Source organism: Odocoileus virginianus, chromosome 6 (genome assembly GCF_023699985.2).
Source record: "Odocoileus virginianus isolate 20LAN1187 ecotype Illinois chromosome 6, Ovbor_1.2, whole genome shotgun sequence".
NCBI classification, from domain to species: Eukaryota; Metazoa; Chordata; class Mammalia; order Artiodactyla; family Cervidae; genus Odocoileus; species Odocoileus virginianus.
In genome coordinates, this window is record NC_069679.1 from 68,127,039 (window position 1) to 68,151,287 (window position 24,249).

General features: G+C 40.3%; 1 protein-coding gene across 3 annotated transcripts in view; it reads right to left on the bottom strand.

Moving 5' to 3' along the window:
- DCAF5 (DDB1 and CUL4 associated factor 5) overlaps nt 1–24,249 on the bottom strand; it is a 92,537-nt gene that overhangs the window by 5,377 nt on the left and 62,911 nt on the right. For all 3 annotated transcript variants that reach the window (XM_020889756.2, XM_020889755.2, XM_020889757.2), the window contains exons 7-8: nt 20,714–20,780; nt 4,958–5,085 (exon numbers count right to left, since the gene is read on the bottom strand). In XM_020889756.2, coding sequence (XP_020745415.1) covers nt 4,958–5,085; nt 20,714–20,780 — 195 coding nt within the window. The remainder of the gene's footprint in view (nt 1–4,957; nt 5,086–20,713; nt 20,781–24,249) is intronic.

Sequence of the window (24,249 nt, forward strand, 5' to 3'; positions counted from 1 at the left end):
GCAAAAGTAGAGTTCAAGGTAATTAAGCTGTCACTGCAGATGAGAACGATTAGCTTCACCTGACTCTGCCAGACTCGTCCTGAGCAGCACAGAGAAGCTCGGTTATATCAGCTGGTAGTTATGGCAACTCAGATGAAATTCCAGGTGATTTTCTTGCTTTAACAGGCTGGTGTCTATCTTTAGATGGCACCCAACCCAGAAAGTAGTGGCTTCTCGTTCCCTGTCCTCTATCAAGCCAATGGCTTTGCTTCCCCAAAGTTATCGAAGGGCAAATTTGCCTTCCTGTGAGCATGCTCCTGAGGCCTGCTCCCTCCATGCTTTATTTTGATCTCCCAGGAGGCAGCATCTCTCAGGAGGATCCCAAGTTCAAGACGGGCTGAAGAAACCTTCTAAACTAGGTCTCTTCACCAATTCCCAATTCAGATTCATTCCTCCTTCAACTTTGTCCCCTGCCCACAACTCCTCAGATGTACTCCCACCCCCAGCTTCACAATCTCACCCAGGTGAGTGTTAAGGCAGTGATTCTCAAACTTTGATGTGAACGTGAATTACCTGAAGAATAATTAAAACGCTGACTCCTGAGCCCCACCCTAAGAGATTCTGATTCAGTAAGTCATGGGGAGGTTACTAGGGCTCTGTACTTTTTAATAAGCATTCGAAGAGTTGAGAAAGTGGAGGGACCAACTTTTAAGAAACACTGGAATATATTAATAGTTAGCATAAAATAAGTTGCAAAAAATAAAGGCTTTGAAACAATTCTCAAATTCTTTGTGAGATTCAATGTTTGGGAAACATTTAGATGTGGTCTTTAGCAACAGGCTCAAGCTATAAATGACAGTCTCTGCAAACAGATATCTCTGGGAATAAAAGTTTGGTGGCTTAGGAAAAAACTGAAAGGTTTAACAAGCAAAGCCCTTAGGATGTTTTGGAGTCATAGTCTATACGCTGGTCTAAATCTCACTCCCCCAGTTAAAAATGGAAAATGTTACTAGCCATGTTATATAATATGAAGATAAATCCTTATGTACTTCCCAGAAACTCAGAATTTAACAGAAGAACAAAACATTCATGGTGAGATGCTTGCTGGCTCAAGTATCCAACAAGCCTGGGTTTTAGTCTATTACCCAGCCCCCTACATCTTCACTTCAGGAATGAAAATCATAATACTGCAAGTTGGCATTTATATGCGCTCTGGAATGTATTAAGCTGAGGTAGACTTTCATTCCTGAAGCCTGGAGTAATGGAACAAAATGCTGGATCAGAAGGCAAGAGGCTTGAGTGCGGGTTCCCACACAGCTCTAGTTTGCTCAGCTCCCCATCTAAACAGTGAAATTAGATGGGTCTCATGCAACCCAAAGATTCAGAGCAAAACAAAAGATCCATCCCAGATGGCCAGTCTCCAGTCCTCAAGGGACCTAAAGCAGAGCTGTGGGAGAGGCAGAACAGGTAGGAACCTGGGCCACTTACATGGCCCAGAGCAAATGACTTTACCCTTGAAGCCTCTTTCCTCAGTTGTAGACATGAGAAGGATGAAATGATGTAACATATACCAAAGTACCAATAACTATAGTGCTTCCTCCTTCCTTTGGCAAACGAATACCTCAACTAGAGATTTTAGACTCATCCTCAAACAGACTTTTGAACACCAGAGGCACTGACCATCCCAATTATGTTAATCCTTATCCTTAAAACATCAATTTCAAACATTTGTGAAATTATCTTTTTAATACATGAAAGTCAACAACTCAGAAGTGAAGCAATGAAAACACAGCTTCCTGTTGCATGTGAACTGTGGCTAGATATCCCTCTTCGTGGGACAAGGTTCATGAGAAAAGGAGGAGGGGCGTACAGCTTTCTCTTGAAGCCCAGTGACAGTGACAAGTTTAGCTCAAGAGGCTGTTAAGCAAACAGATGCAGTTCAATTCTTATTAAAACATCATCGAAATGGAACGAAATTTCAGTAATAAGTGTTCTGACCCACACAGGTGACTGTGACATGCTTGATATAGCAACTCTAAACCCTTTTCTCTCTCTGCACTATTATACTAAATTCAGACATTTGGCTACCTACCAAGAAAAACGACACAGACAGAGACTTAAGTTGTTATTCAGGGGTACTTCACACTCTCTAATCTGGATTCCAAGACTCCCTGGGCCCACCTGTGGCCTACACTTTCCCAGTCTTACATCCAAGCCCTCCCCTTTCTGTGTTCTTCATTTTGGCCAAATGATCATTTCCTAAACAGGTCCTACACTTTGCTGCTTGTGAGCATTTACTCATGAGCATACTGCCTGGAGTGTAGTAGGTGGTCAATAAATATTTATTGATTCAGTAAAATAACTAAACATCCAATCTCTCTCTTTAAAATGGCCTTCCCATCTTATTCCTTTCTTTTCTTTTGCAGACTTTTTCCTTCAAAATCTAGTTCAAGTATTACTTGAGATAGTTCAAGGGTACTGAGATTACCCCAGATGGGGCAAAAAAATCTCTGTCTCCCCACACAACAATGTTTCTATCTCTTATGTACTTTGCATTTTTTGTTAACTTCTTTTCTCTCTTACTGGGTTATCAATTCCTATGGGGACCTGCATTACCTATCTTTGCATTCCTCACAGGGCCTGGCACAAATCACACACAGTATGTATGGTTCACAAAAACTGGGTAAATAGACAAATATTGGTCTTTGAGGGGAAAAAAAGTCAGTAATTGTTCCATCTTTCTCTCTCTTATGTTTAACTACAAAATAACCCCATTTTTTGCTAAGTGTGGGCATTCAAAGGGATATAAGATCTGTTGTGGGTGAGAAGAGGCTGGCCCTGACTCCTTTCCTCCAGGCTAGTAAGGTATCAGTAAAGGACAAGTCAGGGAGAAGGTGGAGCAAACAGAGACAGGTGGAGAGAGAGGCTGGCCGGATTAAAGTATGGTGGAACGATGCTTTTTGAGCCACTGACCCTCTCACCAAAAATACAAGAAAGAAAGAGATTTTTTTTCAAGTTTTTTTTTTTTTTAAAGGTGGACCATTTTTAAAGTCTTTATTGAATTTGTTACAGTACTGCTTGTTTTATATTTTAGTGTTTTTGCCATGAGGCAAGTGGGATCTTAGTTACCTGACCAGGCACCAGACCAGCCCTCTCTGCATTGGAAGGTAAAATCTTAACCACTAGACTGCCAGATAAATACCTGAAAGTGACTTTTATTAAAACAGAAACTGTTAGGCACAGGTAACCTGTAAGGCACTCCTAGGTGTCATTCACTTGAAAGAAAGGAGACAGACTCGAAGAGCTGCCCAAGGGTACTAACTGCACTGACTTGAGGTTTCCAGTGGCTGAACATGCCTCCTGGTGGGGCAGGATTCAGACCCCACTGGAACCTGGAAGCAATGAGTTCTACAGTTTAGTTGGAATATTTTCACAGAGAAGATATTTTCTCATTTAAGAACTTGGCTAGTCTCCAACCTCTGACCTCTCGGGTAAGGACTCCAACTGACTAAACAATGATTGGGGAGACTTAGCACAGAAGCATCCTAGGGTGTCAGCCAAGCAGGAATCTCTCTTCTAAAGGAGATGCTCAAGCAGAGCTCCCTGAGAAAGAGAATGATGTCAACAGGACTACGGAGGACATGCTACTGTGCCAACCTGTGAGTCACAGGCTAAAGGAAAAGGGAATGCAATGCAAGGGACAGGGCGATTCAATGATCACCCAAGTGAAGGACTGCTGAGTTGAACAAATACGGCAGGAGCACCAGGCCACCTGCTGCCTTCCCACTAGCATGGGAAGGGTGGCCAGACATTGAGAAGAACAAAGAACAGGGCCCTGTCCTAGCCTTTCCACTACTAGCTATATAATTAACCCCAAACAGTAAATTTATAATTTACATCTCATCCTTTGCAAAAAGAAAAAGTCAATAAAAACAATCTATGTCTGGGTCTAGCCCTGTTTATTTATGAGTAAATAAATGTATGCAATCATGAAAGTCAGCCCTGATCAACAGGACCAACAAAACCTAAATAAAGGGAGTTGGAATAACAACAAATAAAAATACTGACCGATACTCCAACATTACATTTCTGATAGTTTCCTCTGCCTCAGACATAAGTTGGATAGTTTTTTTAAAAAGAACAAAAGAAAATGAAAACTATCCATTTGTTACAAATCAATCTTCACATTTCCCCTGAAATCTCCCTCAAGTTTTCAATGGAAAGTGAGGAGTTTTATGTTTTGCTGGGGGGAAGAGGGAGGAGAGATCACCTATCCTTATTTAAAAGTCAAGTTATCACAGGGTCCTCAGGAATTCATCATTTGCCTTGAGCCCTCATTTTCTCAGCTGTGGAGAAGGGTTACTAGCAGTCCACTGGAATGTGAGTGATGGGCAGTGGGCCATCCTTCCGTGGACACAGGCCAGGCTGGGTCTCTCATTTACAAGTTCTAAAAATATCCCTTGGCAGGGTTATGTTCATTCAGTCAATGTGCAGTTGATGCAAGTGTTCATCCTCAATCACAACCACATGAAGTGGCTTTTGATATGTCCTGAGACAAGTTAGCTATGGTTCTGGCAGTCACTTGTTATATCTGTGCCATATGAGGACAGCAATTAATGCAAAGTGCATACCCAGTAACTGAGGGGATGGTAGCTTTCTCCAGATGGGGTTTGGAAAGCAGAATTCATCAGACTCCAGATCAAATGCCACTGGAAATGCAGCAGCATACAGGTAGTATCTGGTTTCAAAGCCTCATGACTAATTTTTAAGAAAAGAGTCCCTCCTGAAAGGAAGGTTTAAAAACCACTCTATTTATAACATCAATTTTTCCATATTTTGTAATATGTCAAAATAATTGAGAATTCTGATAGACCTTTAGTATGTTTAGCTATGACGTGCTACATACATTGTTTTATTTTTTTCCATTTATGAACTTGCAGTAATTTCTCTCAAAGGACAAAAGGGGAAGGTGCCTCACCTTGATAATCTTTTCAACACCAGAAGAGCAGATCATGTAGGTGTGGGGGTTAAAGCGGACCTGGTTAACAATAGACCGATGCCCTTTCAGCACCATGAAGGCTCCGTTGACCACCCTGCCAATGCCACCTGGGAAGACAGAAGGAAACAAAATCAATGATGCAGCAGGTGGAGGTCAACAGGCTCCAGTAACGGCAAACGAACAGTTCTCAACCAGAGCTGATTGTACCACCAGCAGAATGCTTCATCTTACAGATAAAGTTGCTATGGAAAGAAGGAAGATGAAATATCTCTCAGCATATGTGCTCTTACCCAGAGCCTTTATTTAGCCTTTAAGCATTGCCCACACCCACCCACTGCAATTCCATTGTCAATGAAGCTACAGCCACTTAAAACATTTCTCAAGTTTTTGATCCCTAGGATAGAATCCCAGTGTTACCTTAGAAAAGGCCAGTCATAAGCAAAATGAGACTGATCTGCTTGGGAACAGTTAGGCAGCTAAGCCAGGGACGTGCAGAACCAGAAGCATATAATTACTTAAGTGTACCCAAAACATCACTGATCCAGTTGCCCTCAGTTTCTATGATGAAAGTAGCAAACAAAACATAAAAAAAAATCTCTGGGAAAATAATGGAGAAAATTCTTTCTTCACTCTGATAGGGAGAACTAAGGATAAAGTAAGGAGATACGGGTCACCTTCATAATAAGCAGAGTCCACGTATGGAAAATTACAGAAGGTGGGCCTTGAAGACATCATGTATGGAGGCCACTGATAGAAAGCAGTATCTTATGGACCACCCTGTAGGCTTTCCTTTTCAATGATGAGAAAAATACCAGACGCCTAGAACTTGTAACACAGATGAAAATGTCATCATTTATGAACATGGGATAATCTTAAAGGTTCAACTTCACTGGTAAGGGCATCACACTCCCACAGGACACATGCACCCATGTCTTGAAAAAGGTCACTAAAGCAGCCATCAACAGCTCAGTACACACAGACTGACATGTGCTCCTGGTCAACTGGCAACATGTGATGCACACAGATACAGACAAATGAGTGCTCATATATTTCAGTGGGGAGAGCCTTCGCAGACCCTGTCAAGGAGCATGGCATCGCTGGGGCACAAAGTACCATGAGCACCACCTCAGCTCCTCGTGCGCCATCCCAGGGCCAACTTCACTCAGTTCAAACATTCACGCCAAACATTTCTCATCTCACTATCTGCAGGGAAAATGGCTAGCACAATATCCCTTTTCCAGGGATAATCTGGTTCTGCAGAAGATGTCTTCTGCTTTTGGCCTCCTGACACAATTCCTCTTTTACCTCTCCTGCCTCATGAGATATTCCTCTCTACTGACATGTATATAACGTATCTTTTTTTTTTTTTAACAACAGCAAGAGGTTGGAGACTGTACTGATTTGCTTCTGAGTGGTGTCAACTTGGCTAGCACCAAGTGCTTACTCCACTTGCCGAGTGACAAAAATGTCCTTTCCCTAAATTTCGCCCCATGTCTGACATATTAGAATAACTCAGGATGGACAATACACTTACAGCTATTTGTATTTCAGCCGAACATCATCACGTTTGCTAATAAACCATAAAAGAGAAGAAAGTAACTAGGACATAGGTGTGTTTTTATGGAGACAAGAGAGTCAGGAAAAGTTTAAGCATCAAGGTAGGCTGCCGTGATGGCAACACCTAGGCATCCTGAGTGCAGTAGGTTCATAAGGTGGAGAGGGAAGAGGGGAAGGTAACCTGAGCCTAGTCAGAACAAAAAGAAACTTGAGAGAACTAAGAGGGGTACATGGGAATCTAAAACAGTTGTCTCAGTACACCCCCAAAGAGTTCCTTTGGGTCTGTCTCTTTTCTATAAATGGTTGATTCAACAAGCAGCCATCCGGCTCATGGATCTCTTCTCAATCCTGCATTTCAACAGCCCACTCCTATCCGTACCTCCACTGAGGTGGTCACTAGCAAAGAAACTTATGCTTGAACCTAGTACCAATCTCGTTTAATCCTTCTGCTTCTAAGAAAAGGAATTTAAGTGACTCAGAGAATTTCAGTGACTTCTTCCACCTAGCTTGGCAGAGCCAGAATTTGAACCAGAGTCTGTCTGGTTTTAATGCCCAATATCCTTTCCATTGTATCAGTGGCCTTTAAGAGATGAAAAGGTTTGAATAGGGATAGAGTCAGAAGGTCATAATCAATTTCTAAATCCTTCTGGCAGTCATCATATAAGTTGGTTTTAATTTTAAGTCCTAAATTTAATAGGGGGTGGGGTGCTTCCCAGGTGGCGCTAGGGGTAAACAATCCACCTGCCCACGCAGGAGACTGAAAGAGGCAGGTTCAATCCCTGGGTTGGGAAGATCCCCTGGAGGAGAAAACGGTAACCCACTCACGTATTCTTGCCTGGAAAGTCCCATGGACCAGAGGAGCCTGATGGGCTACAGTCCATGGGGTTGCAAAGAGTTGGACATGACTGAACAACCAAGCACATGCAAAAGGGGGTAAGGAGAAGATTCTATCCAATGGTATCCTGAGTTCAAGGCCTATAGTATCAGCACAGGACATTTCATCCCACTGCTAACACCAAATAGTCTATGAAGTAGAACTGGATCTCGTGCACACCTAGAACCTGGAGTGCAACGCCTGAACTAAAGCAGGCACTTGCTGTAACTAAAGCAGGTAACCACTGTTGAATGGACAGTGTTTCAGGAGAGCGCAATTCTAGAATAAGTACCACCAAAGGAGGACAGACAGAAGGTCTCATGTCTTAAAGAAACAGCTACCACAGAACCAAGGTTTATTAACTAAACCAATCTTTCTGTCAAAGATGACTTAGAATACAATTACACTAACTTTCAGATCTAAAGAATAATTGAAGGGTATCAGTGCTTGAAAAATTCAGACCATGGAAAATCTGTTTCTACTGCTCTTTCACATGCTGTGACCGCGTTTGGTTTCTCTTCTTGGCAGTATTTTAATACAAGACAGTTTCTCCTTCCTACCCAAAGGTGTACCCAAGAAACCTGAAAAAGAGGAGGAAGTCAATAAAGCCAAGAGACTGAAGGTGAAAACAGGTTCAGAAAGAATTACTGCTGCCATCTGCATAAAGTAATCCAGGCTATACACAGAATCACAGCAATGAATAGGCTTCAGAGAGGTTCTCTATAGTCCCTCTCCAGTTTTTAGGTTTCAAGTGATTGAAAACAGCTGCTACTTGTATGATTTACATAGAATGAGTTTAGAGAAGAAAATTTTTATCAGTTCTGGAGATGTGTATAAATCAGATAGATTCCTTGAGTCTCAAATGACTAATGTCAAGACGCCAATACCAGTAAGAACTTGGGTTCTCCTCTCCTCCATTATCTAACCAGAGCCTGCCTATCAACAGCAAAATCAAGCTGAAAAAACTTAGGCAGGGAGTATTTTTGACAAGAACTACATAACCTACATAATCTCCCTTTAGGGTCATCACTCATCTGTGGGTAAGAGGCCTGGCAAGGATCAACTCCACCCCATGGTTACTGAGCCGAGTCACAACACTATTACTAATAATGGTACCAATAAATAAAACAGCACATACTCAAGAATAAGATCCTTGGTCATTCTTGAGCTGTCATTTGTTTATAAAGTTCTGTACAAACCAACGGTCACTTCTCTAAACCATATGCTCTGGCTGGCTCAGCCAAACATGCTGGTACCATTTTGTAAGTTTCTTTTTAAGTTGAGGTCAAAGTTTCCATATACGCATCTTTCCTTTGTTTCAGAAGGGATACTAGGGAGGTGGGGAATGTTATATCTTATCTGTTCTACGTCTCTTTCTACTGTAAGACTGCAGAAAAGAAAATGAGTGAGAGGGTCATCTCATAAGATTCCAGCATTAGTGATTCACTCACTATCTTGGGATTCTAGAAAACACAAAGGACTCAGAAAAAACACCTTGTTCAGAACCCTGATAAAGACCTTTCTAAAATGCCACGGCCAAATGTTCCCACAGAGAAGACAAAGGACTAAGCCTGCATGCGCTCACTGCCTTCTTTTCTTAACTGTGCTCTTTTCATAAGACTCAGCCAGAGATTCGTCCCCTCAAGCCTCTCAAGAGGGTCAGGACACCACTCCCACTTCTTGCCAACTTTAGTTACTTCTGTTTCTTGTCAATTTCATTCATTTTCAACAAAATCCTCCAAGAATGAGGATGTTTTCAATTCAAAAGGTGAAAGCACCCTGGTCAGGATTTCTAGATGCTTTGGTTTAAACAGAAACTTATCTATTGTGCTAAGGCGTGACCCTCAGCAGCACTTGGGACAGACTACAGAACAGGACACAGAAATATTTTGTTCTGAAATAAACTCCGAATCAAACTGGGTAAAATGGCAGTATTAATTTTCTTGTTACAGTCTTGGGATTTTCCACTCCTTCCTAATAGTCTGTTAATTAATGGGTAGGACAAACACCTCTGTGAGAATGGGAAGGAGAAACAATGGACAACACAGAGATTAAGAAGGGGGGGTCTGAAAGCAAGAGTGAGGAACCAGGAACAGGGACTAGACGACTGGAAGGGTCTGTTGGAAGATAAGAAGTTAGGACAGCAGGAGATAGATTTGTGTTTCAAAAAAAAAAACTACTGTAATGATGTAAAGTAATTAGCCTCCAACTAATAAAAATAAATGGAAAAAAAAAAAAGTTTGAGGATAGAAATCATCAAATGCTAAGCAACACAAATTAAATTAAATCAACTAGTTAAACTAACACAGTTTAATAAAAAAAAAAAGCCAAAAATAAATAAATAAATAAAATAAAATAGAGCACTGGGTCGTCATGAAGAGAGTAAACATCTTTGATCTTCCAAGGTTTATATGTTGACACGTCCAAGGATAATAAGAGCTGGGCATATAAGGACTTAACAAATGATTGAAATTAGTGGAGAACACGGCTGAGTGGTGCTTCTCAGGTGGCTCAGTAGTTAATAGAATCTGCCTGCCAATGCAGGAGACACAGGAGATGCAGGTTCATTCCCTGGGTTGGGAAGATTCCCTGGAGTAGGAAATAGCAAGCTATTCCAGTATTTTTACCTGGAAAATTCCATGGACAGAGAAGCCTGGCAAGCTACAGTCCACGGGGATCACAAAGAGGTGGACACAACTGAGCACTCACGCATGTACTGTTAAAGAGTGGTATTTAAAAAACTTAATACTCAGGTTAAAAAAACACAGATTATGGTCCAGGAAATGCTTTCAGCATTTCATGGGAGAACTTCATCTGGTAGCTCTAGAACACACTGATGGGGCAAGGTGGTAAGCAAGGACATAAAAGAGTGGTGCTATTTTATAGAGAAAGAAGTTGAAAAATCAGGTAACAATGGTTATTTGAATGATGCAACTGACTTCAAAACTCTGTAATTACCTAGTCCTCCCCTAAGCAATAAGACTTGGAGTTGGTGTTTTTCACCAAAGAATCCAATGGTTAATTCAGTTTTCATCCTACTCATCTCATTTGACTTATTGGCAAGATTCAACAGAGCTGACTCCTCATGTGATGTTTTTTTCCACTGTCTTCCTCGGATCATCCTCTTTTGGTTTTCCTGCTACTTCACTGGTCACTCCTTTTTTTTTTTTCTTTTAAATTTTCTACTGAAGGATAATTGCTTTACAGAGTTTTGTTGTTTTCTGTCAAACCTCAACATGATGGTCACTCCCTCTTGATTTCCTTGTTGGCTCTTCTCCCTGGCTTTCTGAAACTGGACTGCCTTAAGGCTCAGTCTCTGGTCCCTTTCTCTAACTAGTTATACTCACTTCACCCACCGCTGACCTCATACAGTCTGTGGCTTCAGATACTACTAAGGTCGTACCAAAACTTCAGACACTACCTACGATACCAAAACTCAAAATGTTATCTCTAGTCCAGGTCTTCCTTCAGCTCCATACCTCTATATCCAAACTGTTTATTCAACATCTCTAGAGACATCTCAAACTCTACCTGCTCACCTTTTCTCTCAATCTAATGAATCAGAAATTCTGATGGCTCTACTTTCAAAACCTATGTAGACTCCAACCCCTATTACCTTGGTTCAAACCACCATCACTTACTCACCTGTATTATCAGAGAATCCTATTGGTTCTCCTCATTTCTATCGTTGGCAGTCCCACTCCCAACATTTACCCTCAAAACTCAGTAGCCAGAGTGATGCTGTCAGAACAAGTCAGATGAAGTCACTCTTCTGCTCAAAATTCTCTAATGGCTCCCACTTCATTTATAGGAAGAGCCTACATGACTGGACACCCCTATATCCCACTTACCTCTATGACTAAGCCCTATTCTTCTCCCCCCTCTCATTCCGCTTCAGCACATTGATTTCTGTGCCATTTCTCAAACATAACAGGCACACTCTCACTTCAACACCTTCATGCTGGTTCTACCTGAAATGCTCTTACCCTGGATTTCCTCAATGCTCCCACACCATCATGAGGTTTTATTCAGATGTGACCTTTTCAATGAGGGCTATATTGAATATCCTATTTAAAATGACATTTCCCTGATTCCCTTCCCCATACTACTTCCTATCTCCCTCACTCTGTTCTAATTTTTCATTTTCCAAAGCATTTCTAACCTTTTACACATACTATATGATTTATTGTATCTATTGTTCATTGTCTGTTTCCCCCACCAGAATGTAAGCTCCATTCTAGCAGGGCTCTTTGGTTCTTCTGCTGTATCCTAGGTTTTTAAAACAGTGTCTATCTAGCACATGATAAGTTTTCAACAAGTATTTGATGAATGAATGAAAAGGCATGTGTATTAGACTTTGGAATATAAGAATGCAGGAAAAGAACCTAACCTCCACTAGTGGGCTTCAACATCCAACATGTGGGTTATCCAAGTGTCTCTCTCCATCTTCCTGCTATCATTTTTGAATGTTTCTTTTATAGCATTTTTGACTACAGCAGGAGTAGAGAAATAAAGAAGCTAAGATTCTATTTATCCTTCATGGTCCTTTGAAATGCTAATTCCATAAAAACGTGACTGATTCCCCAAATCTGTTCAAGCTCTCCTTAATTATCTTTTTTATAGGCCTTGGAACCCATTTTAAAATTTAGCATGCACACACACACACACACACACACACATACACATACCCTTTTCTCATCTCTCTTGGACTAGAAGTTCTTGGAGGGCAAGAAAGTGTTTACCTTTCAATCACCCATAGGATTTGCATAACATTTTATCTAAGGGTACTCAGTAAGTGAACAAATTAAAGTAAATCTCATTATTTTCTCTGGAACAAGGCTTGAAGGAGAAGGCTAAAGCTATTATCTACTAAAATGAGGTCTGATAAGTACCTGTTCAAGCAATTAATCTATTTCATTCTTGACTCTACCAGCAGAAATTAAGAAGGGCTGTGAGGGGCAAGAGACTACTACTTTTCCTCACTATATCTAAAAGAGTTGTCCAAACAATCTCTTAGTAATTCCAAAAAGTCTGTGTGAACATTCCCAGGGCTCCAAGTTTCCAACCGTAAAGAGAAATACAATCAGGGTACTGACAATACGGAGAGAGCAGTGGCTGCTTCCTGGGGATCATGTAACCACTTAAGAGCTAAGAAAAGCCAGATGGGGACAGTCAGTGCTGTCAGTAAAGCTCAAAGAGCCCCACAGACAGCAATGCTTAATTGTACAAAAAAGTCAATTACACTAAATTCTTCTTTCATCATCTGTATTTCACATGTGTTTGCAACCAACTACTTGTGAACAATTAAAAACAGTTGTTCCACCAATTACTTGGGAGGAAAAAGCAGATGCCCAGGTCTGACTCCCTGAGAGTAAATGCATCTATGAGAGTAACGAGAGGAGAGACAGAGTATGCACACACATGCAGGCTCATGGAGATGCACCGACAGCTTTTCCAGCCTATTTCCTCAGCCTGCTGGCAGTGGGAGTGGCTGCAGTGAAGAGGGGTATGTTTCCCCCTCCATTCAAGGAAAAATCTGTCATAGAAATCTCCTCTCTTAAACTACCAATGAGTCAAGAGCAACCTTCATGCAAGAAAAATGGAACTGACCATTCAGGAGGGTACCAGATAAGGCCCATGTCTTGGTCTCTAAGGAGTTTTTTAGAGGAAAGTTAAAAAGGAGAAAGCTTTTGAAATGAAAAACAGCAACACTTATCATAAATTGCAACTCAGTAGCTACTGAGTACACTTAAAATATCCCTAAGAAACTAGGTATTATTATTACTGTTGTTATTGTTTGCATTGTTAATATTCTTATCTTACAGATGAAGAAAGTTTTGGCAAGATTAAACAATTTTTCCAAAGCCTCCAAACAGAAGATGAATGCATCAGAAATTTTAAGCCCAGGCCTACCAACTCTATTACACTGTGCTTCTTTCCATAAATAGTACGGCCTTGGTGTAGAGGCATATCTGAGGGGAAGCAACTCAATCAGTGAAAACCCTAAAGCCCTTTCCAACAAGAATTAGGAAAAAGGGAAGGAGAAGGCCATATAAATATTTTCCAGAGACACCCACCTCTACCACATGTCATCAAATCCTCCATTACTTCTATTACCTAAGTTACTACGGAGCAAATACTTTGGAAACTATGGATCTATGAGCACTGATCTTATCCATAGCAGTAACAATGTCTTCCATTTGAACACACCTAGTTTTTAGAAAGCCTCCAAGACTGTTAAATCATTCCATGATATGAGATGGTAGGGTGAGGGGTGGCGGTAGCAATTTTACAGAAGAAACTCAGACCCACAAGTGCTGTTACATAACCTGCCTAGACTCAATCAGTTATTGGAAGTACTGGACTTGAATTTAGCATGATTTTAAGCCTAATGCTCCTTCCTATATACCATGCTGACTCTATACATAACTGTCAGTCTGTTTATCTTCAGAACTGTCACATAAAAATAGATGCTCTTCCTACGTACTTCAGAGGTGTAAAATTCTCATCGTTTTTTTTTTTCTTTGCGACAGTGAAATTCCCAGTTCTATTCCTTCCTCTGATTTTTAAATGGGTTTTTAGAAACGAATTGTTATTTGAAATCAAGAGAAAAAATTGAGTCTAATCTTCCAGGTAAGAAGTTTTACCCTGAGTATTAGGTCTTACATCTTGAAATTATTTCCTCAACCTACTAGGAAGCCCTGTGTGAATTACTTAGCCAATTGGCTAATTCTTTTTATATAATAATACTAAATTCTGTTTATATAATAAATAAATTTCATCTCTTTGGCGTTTGTGTAGCAAAAACATCTCCTCAGTGTTTGTCAGTCTTTCTGAACAGAAGCGTGGAGAAGAAAAAGATGCCCTTGCTCTTGGCTCACACTTAGCCCTGCTCTCCATCTAGTTCTCTCAGCATTTGGCATGCACTGAGAAGCACACGGCAGGCATTCAATAAAAAATGTCGACTGCGTGTCATCTGATTATGCCATTAAGGCATACAACAGCAAGCCAACTTCCCCACATAGCCTGCCTCAGTATCTTACTTTGAAATGGCATGAACAGAGACAGCAACTCAGCCCCATTCCAGATCTGTTAAGTCAAAGAGGCAGTAGATTAGATTAGGAATTTCCTGACAGACTTTCCATCATCTAAGCATTCAAAGCTAAAACTCAAGGCCACTTCAAGCCCTTATATGTTATGTCTGGCTCACTGAACCTTGCTAAATGTTTCTTAAAATTACAAATGGCCAACAGTTAAAAATAGAGAAATTACATAGAAGAAACTTCTGATCACTGGAGCTGCCCTGGGGCAACAAGCATGGCGTCACGGTGGGGAACCTAGCAGAGGGTTCCGGTTAAAACTCCTCAGTAAAAGTGCACTTGAATATATGATAAGTTATAACTCAAAAAAATCATTGTGGGGATGGGTATGTGAGCAGAAAATTCTATAGACCACTGATTTGTGCTAAATAAACTCCAGCACGTAAATGCCTCTGCTGGGATATCATGTTTTCAGTTTTATTCATTTAATAAAATTTTATTTCTATTGTGATTTTGACAAATGTTTATTTACTAATTTTTATTTCTTTTCATCAGGGAATAAAAAAAGGATACTGAAAATAGCATAAAAAGTATAAGTTAGGGCTTCCCTGGTGGCTCAGTGGTAAAGAACCCACCCGCCAGTGCAGGAGACACAGGTTTGACCCCTGGTCTGGTCTGGGAAGATCCCACATGCCACTGGGCAACCAAGCTCACGCGCCACAACTATTGAGCCCGTGCTCTAGAGCCCAGGAGTTGCAACTACTGAAGCCCCCGTGCCTAGGGTCCCATGCTCTGCAACAAGAGAAGTCACATAATGAGAAGCCTTTGCACCACAACTAGAGAGTAGCCCCTCCCGCTCGCTGCAAATAGAGAAAAGTCCACACAGCAACCAAGACCCAGCACAGCCAAAAGTAAATAAAGGAAAACCATAAATTAAATAAAATTTTAAAAAGTATAGCTTCATGAAATTTTGTAAGATGAACACCTATATAACCAACACCCGGGTCAAGAAATGGAATTTTTCTTGGCCATTCAGAGGCCTCTATGTGCCTCATTCCTATTACAACCTCTTCCCTTCCCTAAAGAAATCATTATCCTGGGACTTCCTGGGTGGTCTAGTAGTTAAGAATCCACCTGCCAATGCAGGGGACATGGGTTTGATCCCATATGCCGCAGAGCAACTAAGTTGGGGCACCGCAACTACTGAAGCCTACACGCCCTAGAGCTCAGGCTCCATAGCAAGAGAAGCCACCAGAATGAAAAGCTTGCCCACCTCAATGAAGAGTAGCCCCCACTTGCCGTAACTAGAAAAAGCCCACACTCAGCAAAGACCCAGCACAGACAAAAAAAACACCCCACAAATACACCATTACCTTGACTTCTATATTAATCACTTTCTTGCTTTTTAAAATAATTTTTAATTTATTTTAGTATACATTCCTAAATACTTTTCATTTGGGGTGGGGGGAGGGGGGCAGTGGGCACACCACACAGCTTGTGGGATCTTAGTTCCTCAACCAAGAATCAAACCCGGGCCTTAGGCAGTGAAAACGTGCAGTCCCTAACCACTGAACTGCCACTCAATTTCTCCAGGGAATTCCCTCCTAAATAGTTTTACTTGTTTTTTGTTTTAGTTAATATATCTTTTGGATTTTTTATACAATAGGTTACCCCCTGTCCATCCTTTCTTCTATCATCAGAATGTATCTGTTGAAGAACATAAGATCATTTCACCTACAGTTTCTAACGGTCTGGGTTTTGTGGATTGTACCCTCACAGTGTAGTAGTACTACAATACACCCCTCCGTCCTCTGTGCTACCTGCAGATTAAAGCTGGACCCTGAGGTCTGATCAGATTCAGGGTTTCTCATCAGCACGCTCATAATGTCTAGCTGCCTTTCTTTTTGTAATGCAAATAACTGGTCGATGCTCAATGTTTAGGTGTATCAATTCATGAGTGCTGCTAAGTAATTATATAAAAACTGTAATTTCTTTTTTAAAAATGCCTTTTATTTTACCTATATTTTTGAAAGATATTTTCCTTGTGTATAGAATTCAAGGTTGGAAGGTTTTAATTCTTTAAGCACTTCAGAGGTATCATTCTATTACAGTCTGGCTCTCATCGTTTGATCATCAATCTTATTGCTGTTTATTTACAGGTAATTTGTCCGTTTTCTCAGGCTGCTTTTAGGCCTTTTCTCATTATCTTTTGCTGTCAACAGTTTGACTTATGATGTGCTTAGGTGTGTTGTATTTACTCTCTTGTTTGAATCGACATTGTTGTGTTTACTCTGAGTTTTTTAATCTGAAAATTGGCATATTTCATTTGTGCTGGAAACTTTCAGCTATTATTTCTTCATATATTACTTCTGCTTCACTTTCTCTTATCCTTCTGGGACTTCAATTTCATATGGATATGTTAGATCATCTATGTCCCTCTTGCCTCTTACACTCTGGTTTAGCTCTTTCCATTCTCCATTCTCATGGTCCTTCAGTTCAAATGTCTTCTATTGACCTGTCTTTGATTCACCAAACCTGTCCTTTCACAATTAAACCCAGCCAAAAAATTCTTAGTTTTAGACATGTTTTTCAGTTTTAGAATGTCTACATGATTTTTTTTCTAAGTAGATTCCAATTCTCTGTTGAAATTCTCCATCTTTTTATCAATTTTGTCCATCTTTTCTATTTTCTTTATCACATTTACAATATTTAAAGTTCCTGATTATTTGAGTTCAATATCTAGATAACATTGTGGATTGGCTTCTTTTGATCCCTGACCACATTTTCCTGTTTCATAACTTTTTTATTGCATGCTGGACATTGAGGATAAAGAACCACAGTGACTGTTATGGACTGAACTGTGTCTCTTGCAAATTCATATGTTGACGTCCCAACCTCCCAAAGTGACTATTTGGAGACAGGCTTTAAAGAGATAATTAAGGTTAAGCAAATTATAAGGGTAGGACTCTAATCCAATAAGACTGATGTTCTCATAAGGGGAGGAAGGGACATCAGCAATGAGACATTAGCAAGAAAAGGCCATGTGAGACCACAGACAGAGGACAGTCATCAGCAAGCCCAGGAGAGAGGTCTCGGGAGAAATCAAACTTGCCAGAACCTTGATCTTGGACATCCAGAACTGTGAGGAAATACAGTTCTGCTGCTTAAATAACCCAGTCTGTGAGATTTTGTTAGGGCAGCCGTAGCAGACCGATACAGAGATGAAAGTCACTTCCTCCATCTAGCATTCACCCATTCTACTGATTTTCTCGAGAAGGTAAGGGGCTGGCCACCCTCATCCAAGAAGGAGGGCCAGGCAGGGCTGGGCTGCTTCTTTAGTCAGACTAAGTCTGCTTCTCGTTTCAAATCTCTCAAAGGTAAGACCTGTAGCCCGCATGTTGCAGGTCTCTTCCACCAGTGGGAGTTTGTGTTCTACATACCAGGAGACTGCAAGAGACTTACACTTTGCCTTTCTGGTCCAGCTCCATCCTCGAGTGTAGCCTCTTGGGCTTTTGATGGACAGCCTGTGAAACCTCTGTTCTCTGCTTCTGTCCTTTGGAGGTTTTAAGCTCATCTCTTTATCATCCTTTTCCAAGCAGGTTCAAAATACCCTGTGGAGCAGACCCCTCCCACTAGGGGAACTCCGTCTCCTAAGCCCGGTATACCATAGGCACTTCATTCTGCTTTCCAGTCTAGTCCCCTAACTCCCAGTACAACCCCAGCACCCAGCAAATGCCCTACAGAGAAGACTGGTCATGTGTTTGGGGTTCCTCTGAATCTAATCTATCCCATCAACCCCTGTGGCTGTTGAAAACTGATTTCCTTTGACCCCGGCAGAGGCTGTCCATGGCAGCTCCACTGACAACCTGGGCACAGATGCCGTCAGGACAGAGCAGGGCCAGACCTGCTCAGGTGGGAAGGCTCTTCCTTCTTCCGGACTTTAGTTCTCACACACTATTACCACAGCTCTCTGACATCTTTAAAAAGGTGGCTTTTGTAATTTGACTTTTGTACTTATTGCAGTGGGAACTACCTACTGCATCCTATGTGGAATCTGAAGTCTAACTATTTTTTAATAGAAAATTTATATCATTCCTTTTTCCTCTTTGAAATAACATTTCTACTTTACTTATTTTCCCCCAAACTTCAACATAATATATTTTTATAAAAATTCCATCAGAATTACCAACAAAACTATAAATACAAATTCAAATTTTTTTTATTTGCTGTGACTGCAAGGCTCTAAGTGTTAACATTTGGGTACTGTATCAGATTAGAGTTACCATTACAATTCTGCTCAGTCACTCAGTTGTGTCTGACTCTTTTGTGACCCCATGGACTGTAGCCCGCCACGGTCCTCTGACCATGGGACTTTCCAGGCTAGAATACTGGAGTGGGTTGCCATTTCTTTCTCCAGGGAATTATAATTCTTACTGGAACACAACTGATCAAAACAGATATACATTTAATGTTTTATAAAAACCAATTACTATAAAAAGAAGCAATTTATTGCATAAGAAGATAGGGGAGAAGGGAGGGGGTGGGTTGGGCTACAGCCCTATGATTAAAGAATCCTTCAGTTGTTTTTTTGGCCACCTTAAGAGATTTTTATACCTTAAGGGCAATGCACCATGCCAAGGTTCAAGTGGTCAGATATTTCTGGAATATTTCTGATTTTCTGGTATTTTTTGTTTATCTGTTTGCTTGCTTCTTTTTCTGTAAAGTGGGAGAAGGACAAAGGGGAAAGGAGAAGTGGGAAAGGACAATACACATGGAATTTAAGAATCTAGAAATGGATTCCTTTAAACTAACTGTGCCTATACAACCCTTGGAAGGTCCAGGCACCCATTTCCCAGTTTCAGTATTGGAGTCCTAAATCAGTTCTGAGGGTCCCTGCCAACCCAGAGATCGCATAATCATCTACGTATAAAGGCAGCCTAACAGTGGCCCATACCCTAAGCCAGTACAGAAATCAGCAGGTGAAAAAAATCTACAATACTACTGCTAATTCTTTCCCCTTCTCTCAATACAAACATGAAAAAGATTCCAGAGAGCAGTCCTGGGAGAGGGAAATTATCTACCTTCCATTTTAAAAGTCACATAGACGTAATAATGAAAAGTCTTCAAGATCATGTAAAAGATACAATTAAGCCCAAAGATTATTTCTCAGCTAATCAGTCTAGGATTCATGGGGGTGGGAGACTTAATACAGGATTAATTCTAGAGATAGAACATCATTTTTTGTTCAGATAGACTGTTGCTGTCCCATCTGGTTGTACGTCAAAAGTAAGATGCTTCATTCACACTTTCCAAATTCCATAAGGGGGAAAAAGGCCTTTTGTAACTTGTTTAGTAACCAGAGCATAGCAATCGGATAGTTTTTCCAGAAGTAAGCCTCATCAAGTTCTAAAAGGCAGATGTTTGGTAACAATATTGTTAATTCAGCAACAGGCAAGCCAACAACTTTCCTCAACTCTAAAACCTAGACACATTTTGTGTAATATTATCAGCACAGTCCTCTATTCCTTTCCTATCATTTTCCGGTTTGATGCCATGTATCACCTGGAGCAGATGGCTGTATTGAACTGTCCTGAGAATAAAAAACAGGTATTTTTCTACCAGTAGGAAGCCACCAGTGAAATACTCATCTGAGCACAGGAGGACACTAGTATCAAGAATGATCCATGCTGTCTGAAAGCTCAGATGGCCTAGATCCAAACTTACGGAAAGCTTTTTCAGAATACATCTAGAGCAAATGCAGAAACATTTCTCCCTAATTTCTCTCATGTCTGGGATCCGCCAAGCTCCAGGGAATACATCTGTCCATTAACAAAGAAAGCTTCCCTTTAGTTAACATCACCGGGGAGGCCAAAGGGAGGGCAGAGGCCCCAACAACTGTTTGCAGAGGAACACGCGGAGCAGGAACGCACGTCGATAAAGGAAAAGCAAGGGGAAAAACACTCCAAGTGTGAAACAGGAGAGAGGAAAACAAAGGGGAGGCGACCCAAGAAGTCTAAAGAAAAGTTCTTAGGAGAAAAAAATCTGAGCATGATCATGTCAGATAAGGGTATGCATGAAGGTTATAGCTAAATCTGGCTTCTAATTTTTATTTTAGGGTTTATTTTTGTCACTCTCCAATAAATCTATTATATTAAAGGAGAAATATCTTCCTCTGTTTCTACAGATCTGCCCTTTCAGGGCACAGCACGCAGAAGGCCAATAGCACCAACATTAGCAGCAGGTTCATATTAAGGATATGCTCACCGGCTTCTGGGTCTGCGGGAATTCTCCACATGTACAGGTTGAAGTCATCAGAGCCTGAAAGGATATACTGTTGAAAGAAAAAAAATATGTATTTATTACTTATGTGCTGATTGATAATATATGTATCCACCTATCTATACAGGAAAAGGTTTTTTAAAAAGAAACAAGATAAATGAACATATAGTTATAAGGCACAGCACAGCACTCTCTTAAAAATATCTACAAATCAAAAGACAAAAACTCAGCAATAAACAACCAAACTGATTTAAAAATGGGCAAAGGACTTGAATAGATATTTTTCCAGAAAAAGTATAAAAATAGCCAATAACATGAAAAAATGCTTGACGTCACTAATCATTAGGGAAATGACAATGAAAACCACAATGTAGTACCACTTCACACCAATCATGATGGCTGTTACGGAAAGCAAACCGACAGAAAACAAGAGTTCGTGAGTATGTGGAGAAACTGGACCCCTGTGCACTGTTTGTGGGGCTATACAATGCTGCAGTCACTGTGGGACAGAAAATGGAGGCTCCGCCAAAAGTTACACACAGAACTACCATATAACCCAGAAATCCCACTCCAAGGTATACACCAAACAACTGAAAGCAGGAACTCAAGCTATCAGTACACTAATGTTCACAGTATAATGCTCACAACAGCCAAAAGTGGAGACGACCTAAATGTACATCAATGAATGAGCAGACAAATAAAAGGTGGTATATATATATATATATATATATATATATATATCCATACAATGGAATATTATTTAGCCTTAAAAAGAATTCTGACATGTGCTACGACATGGGTGAAAACTGAAGACATTTTGCTAAATGAAATAAGCCAGATACAAAAAGACAACTGTTGTATGAGGAACAGAGAGTAGTCAAATTCAGAGACAGAAAGCACAATGGTAGTTGCCAAGGACTCGGAAGGAAGAGAAATGGGGCACTAATGTTTAATGAGTATAGAGTTTCAGTCTTAGAAAGATGAAAGGGTTCTGGAGATGGACAGTTGTGATGGTTACACAACAATGTGAATATACTTAATGCCACAAAACTGCACACTTTAGATGGCTACAGTGTTAAGTTTTATATTACTTGTACTTTATACCACATTTAAAAAAAAATTAAAATTTAGGAGCTTCCCAGAGACCTTTTATGCAAGCCCAAGCATCCTGAACTTGCCTGCTGTCATCCGACATCACTGAGTAGGAAGCCACTGTCAATCCAGCTATGAGTTAGCGCCCCTTTCATGGGGTGGCTTCAAACTGCCTGATCTCAAAAAGACAGGTCACTAAGCCAGATCTATTCTAATTAGAACTCATAAGAGCATTGTCTAACACTGTCTAATGGCAACCAGTGAGCAATTCTGTGAGTTCACTTATTTCCAAAGATTAACAAAAGTGCTCTACCTTACATTTAGCTCAGCATTACTTCCTGCCTTTTGGTCCCATCTGCTTACTTACCTAGAAAAATAAAGGCCTACAGTTTTCTAATGAAAATTTCTGACTTAAAAATGACACTATGAACACCCAAAAAAAAGTAAAAGTCCAATATATGCACAACCTCGTGCCTAATAAAAATAAGTTATTAAATACATTATAATCATTAAAAAATCAATTTACCAGTCTTCAAAACACCAGTAGTGACATGATAAAGGAGATACAGAAACTTGTATTCAAAGATGAAGAAAATGTTATCTACAGGGACTAGGTGATTTGGCCCAGGGCACAATGGAAAAAGAAGTGGGTTCAGTTTCCTCATCTGGTTGCTCGTTGCTCTGGTCTAAATGTTTGTGTCCCCCCAAATTCACATGTTCAAATCCTAATGCCTAATGTAATATCAGAAGATGGGCCTTTGGGAAATGATTGTGTCTTGAGGGTAGAGCCCTCATAAATGGGATTAGCACTCTTAAGAGACCCTACAGAGCTCCCTAGCCCCTTCCACCATGTGAAGAAACAGTGAAGTCAGCTGGCTGCAACCATGAAGACAGCCTATACCACAAACCAATCAGATTGGCACTCTGACCTTGGACTTCCAGCCTCCGTAACTATTAGAAAGAAATTACTGAAATTATAAGAATCATAAGTCACCCAGTCTGTGGTATTTTGTTATGGCAACCAGAAGAGGCTAAGGCTCCTTTAGTTCTAGGATTCTATGATTACCCTGTGAAGGAATGATGGAAGCCAGATTAGGGCTGAAAGTCCCTAAACTCCTGGCCCATGGTTACTTGACAAGTCACTACGTAAGTATGCTCAAAATAAAGAAACTCAGTCTAGTCCTACTACACTTCAATTAAAGAGTTTCCTCAACAACAAAAACCAAAGATTTAAAAAATGGGCAAAGTACTTGAACAGACATTCTCCAAAGAAGAAACATATAATGGCCATATACAAATGGCCAATAAGCACATAAAAAGCTCAACGTCACTCATCATTAGGGAAAGCCATATCAAAACCACAATGAGATACTGTCTCATACTCATTAGGATGACTACTATCAAAAAAATAGAAAACAGTTCCTCAAAAAATTAAGAATAAAATTACTATATGAGTCATCAATTCCACCTCTGGATATATCTAAAAGAATTGAATGCAGGATCTCTTAGAGATATTTATATAACAATGTTTATAGCAGTTTTATTTATAACAGCCAAAGAGGGAAGCAACCCAAGTGCCCATCATCAGATGAATGTATAAACAAAATGTGATGTATACACATGGTGGAATATAATTCAGATTTCAAAAGGAAGGAAATTCTGACATAAGTTACAACACGGATGTATCCTGAACATTGTGTGTTCATGATAAAAAGACAAATACTGTATGCTTCCACTTATGAGGTTAATAGAATAAGTAAGTAGTCAAATTCATAGAGACAGAAAGTAGAATGCTGGTTTACCAAGACCAGGGAGCGGGGGAGAGTGGGGAGATAGTGTTAACTGGGTACAGAGTTTCAGGGTTTTTTTTTTTTTTTTTTTTAAAGAATTTCTGTTTTATAAGATGAAAAACTTTTAGAGACAGATGCTGGTGATGGTTACAGACCAATGTTAATGTACTTATCACCACAATATTATACACTTAAAATTTTTCCCTTAAAAATAAAAGAAAAAAAGAGAAGATGAATCCTCTTTGTCTTGATTTAAGGTCCATTCACTAACTCCCCGCAGTTTATGATACTATCTTATTTGAAGTTAGGAAGCTGGAATTCAAGAGCCCAAGTCTTTCCTCTCACAGCCTGTTTTGCTAAACTACCTAGTAGATAGGGGGAAAAATTCATTAATTATACAAGAGCCAAGCACTTACATGTCAGGCACTCTGATGTTTACCAAGAAATATAAGGTAATATCCAGATTCCCAAGGAGCTTAATTTAAGTAGAAAACATACACGTAGGTACACAACTACCATGCCATGAAGTAGACATCACTAGGTGCCGTTATGAGAAATAAGGTGCCTGGTAAGTCACAGAAGTCAAGGGAAGACAGATTTGAGCCCTGAGCCACCCCCAGATAAAGATGTGGTAGGAAA